This window comes from Rhagoletis zephyria, unplaced genomic scaffold (genome assembly GCF_001687245.7).
Source record: "Rhagoletis zephyria isolate East Lansing unplaced genomic scaffold, Rhagoletis_zephyria_1.1 Rzeph_scaffold_00985, whole genome shotgun sequence".
In the NCBI taxonomy this organism is placed as follows: Eukaryota; Metazoa; Arthropoda; class Insecta; order Diptera; family Tephritidae; genus Rhagoletis; species Rhagoletis zephyria.
Window position 1 is genome coordinate 3351 of NW_016158069.1, and position 2243 is coordinate 5593.

Genomic DNA, 2243 nt, shown 5'->3' on the forward strand with positions numbered 1-2243 from the left:
GCTAAAGAATTGTTGCAAACATTAATGTTGAATAAATTAGCTTCGGTATTTACTGATTTATCGCAGATTTCGTATTTCTCTAAATTACCGTTATATGGGATGTAGGCGTGGTTATTGTCAGATTTTAAAAATTTTCAGCCATTTGGTATGCTGTACCAAGACCAACAACCGTGCCAAGTTTGGGAGAAATTGGTGGCGCGGTTCCCAAGATATACACGTGTAATCATAAGTGGGCCCATTTTCCAAAAATTTATATGTGACGTGGTCTACGGAAAGGGGGCTTAGGTGTCAAAAAATCAATTTTCACTTTTTGGTTGATTCGGATGGAAGATGAGATGCTTTTTCACGTGGTGAAAAGCAGAAAATCCTAACTTGCTTAGAAGTGTACTAAAAATGTAGAGAAAGAAGAGTAAAAATACGACAAAATATAATTTATTGGTAATGAACAAAATACATTGAATTATAAGCTATAAAGACATGATTATACACTAGAAAAACGTATTATGGGCCAAAAATAATAATGCTGAGTAGTTTATGTATTTTTCTTTGTTGTCGTTTTCCTTGAGATCTTTTTACGTGTTGATCCTGAGGAAGATGGACCTGGTTCCTCGTCTGGTTTGAGAACATCTTCACTAGTTTTTGCCTTCCGTTTCTTCGATGGCAAATCTTTCGGCAATGGAGCCACAATATCTACTTTAGATATATCCGAAACTAAGCTGCGAAGATTGTGATAGATGTACCACTGACGTTCCAAAGATAAACCGGCTGGTTGTATAACTTTCGGCATTTCAGGATCGATAGGTTTTAACAGAAGCTTAAAGGACTGCACTTCTTCACTGTCTGCGAATTTCTTTGTTTTTACACAATCTGTAGAGATTATGAAATGATGGAATTGCGTTATTCCAACAAGTGACTTGTACAGTGGTTTAAAATAGCTGTCCCATTCATACCAGACGACTTTTTCAGCCGATACAGCTTTATTATAACCCCCAGGTGATGATGCCTCGACACACTGCAGTAAATCTGCATACGTGTCGATGTTACTGACGGCATACTTACTTTTGAAAATACCGAAGTAACGATCAGGCGCGAACTTAGTGTGCCCGGTAAGTAGAAAATTGAATAAAATAGTTTTGTTAAGACCCCGAGCCAAACACCATTGCAGATATGATAGTACAGTGTTATTCTTATTCTGCCCAACACAATTGTCACAGAAAAGAACGAGTGTTTCAATGTCTTTATAGTAGGTTTGCAGGTGATAATGCAGGATGCTCACAACACAGTTAGGTCCTTTACCAACGTCATCTTTTTCGTCTATCATGTAATTGTACTGTAAAAAAAAAAAAATAAGTAAGATCCTGTAAAGGCGAGCAATTTGAGTTCCTATGATTCAGTTTGAAATTCTAACCTGAACTTTTTGTTTTTCGTCTGTAATTCCGAAGACTCCGCACTTCTTGGTTGCTTTGAAGTATGCTGTACCAGGTTGTTGTGGACTGACAGGGTAGTGAACGGTTTGGGCAAAATCAAATGACAGAACGACTGCTGTAGGGTCAGTATTTCTACACCAACTTTGATAATATTCTCGTTGATTTCGGGCTCGGTGGAGGTGATCAAGAAATTGATTAAGCTTCTGTGCGCGTTCAATGTCAGTAACACCTTTGGCTTGCGCAATCGATATTGTGTTTCCTATTAAAAGAAAAAATACTGAATTTAATCTCAACGTTTGATACAACTATAAAATGAGAAAATAATGAGCTACTTACCACGGCAGACATCGCAGAGATCATCCGCTGGTTTCATAACTGTAACATGGGGTATGTATTTGGACCATATCCGTCGAAAACTGCAATTACTCATCTTCAATTCGTCATCACTGAGTGAAGAAATGTATTTTCGATAAATTGAGGACTTCGTCTCGCTGGATGGCAGTTTCATTATCCGAAAATCCTTAAATTTTGGGAGTCGTCCGGGCAGTGGAAGAGCCATTAAATCGGCTATAGACTCGATGAATTTAACAGCTTTTTCGATGTCAGCCGGTTTAAATGACTTTGGATGTGTACTCGGTTTATTTGCCAGTCCGTGTTGGCGCACTGTTACACCCTGTGCGTGAAAATTACGTACTAAATTTTCGTAACGCTTCGTCGTACAGGCATGTACAAAAAAGAAAAACGAACGACAAACAGGTACTCTGTAGAAGGTAAATTGAATTCTATGCCTCATAACTTCTGTATCCTGTCTCTGTC

The 2243-nt window shown here is 38.3% G+C and overlaps 1 protein-coding gene across 1 annotated transcript; it reads right to left on the reverse strand.

Annotated features, from left to right (window-relative positions):
* Positions 1-477: 477 nt before the first annotated feature.
* On the reverse strand, positions 478-2220 carry LOC108362312 (uncharacterized). Its single transcript, XM_017615253.1, has 3 exons — positions 1764-2220; positions 1409-1686; positions 478-1330 (listed from the first exon to the last, which is right to left on the reverse strand). Exons 1-3 carry the CDS (start codon positions 2218-2220, stop codon positions 533-535), a joined length of 1533 nt encoding a protein of 510 aa, XP_017470742.1. The 3' UTR covers positions 478-532.
* Positions 2221-2243: the final 23 nt, after the last annotated feature.

Excerpts from the sequence above, each read along its gene's own strand:
- LOC108362312 (XM_017615253.1), bottom strand. The coding sequence starts at position 2,220 with ATGAGGCATAGAATTCAATTTACCTTCTACAGAGTACCTGTTTGTCGT. Across the intron at positions 1,687-1,763 it reads TCTCTGCGATGTCTGCCGTG|GAAACACAATATCGATTGCG; the intron begins GTAAGTAGCTCA and ends TTCTTTTAATAG. Across the intron at positions 1,331-1,408 it reads ACGAAAAACAAAAAGTTCAG|TACAATTACATGATAGACGA; the intron begins GTTAGAATTTCA and ends TTTTTTTTACAG.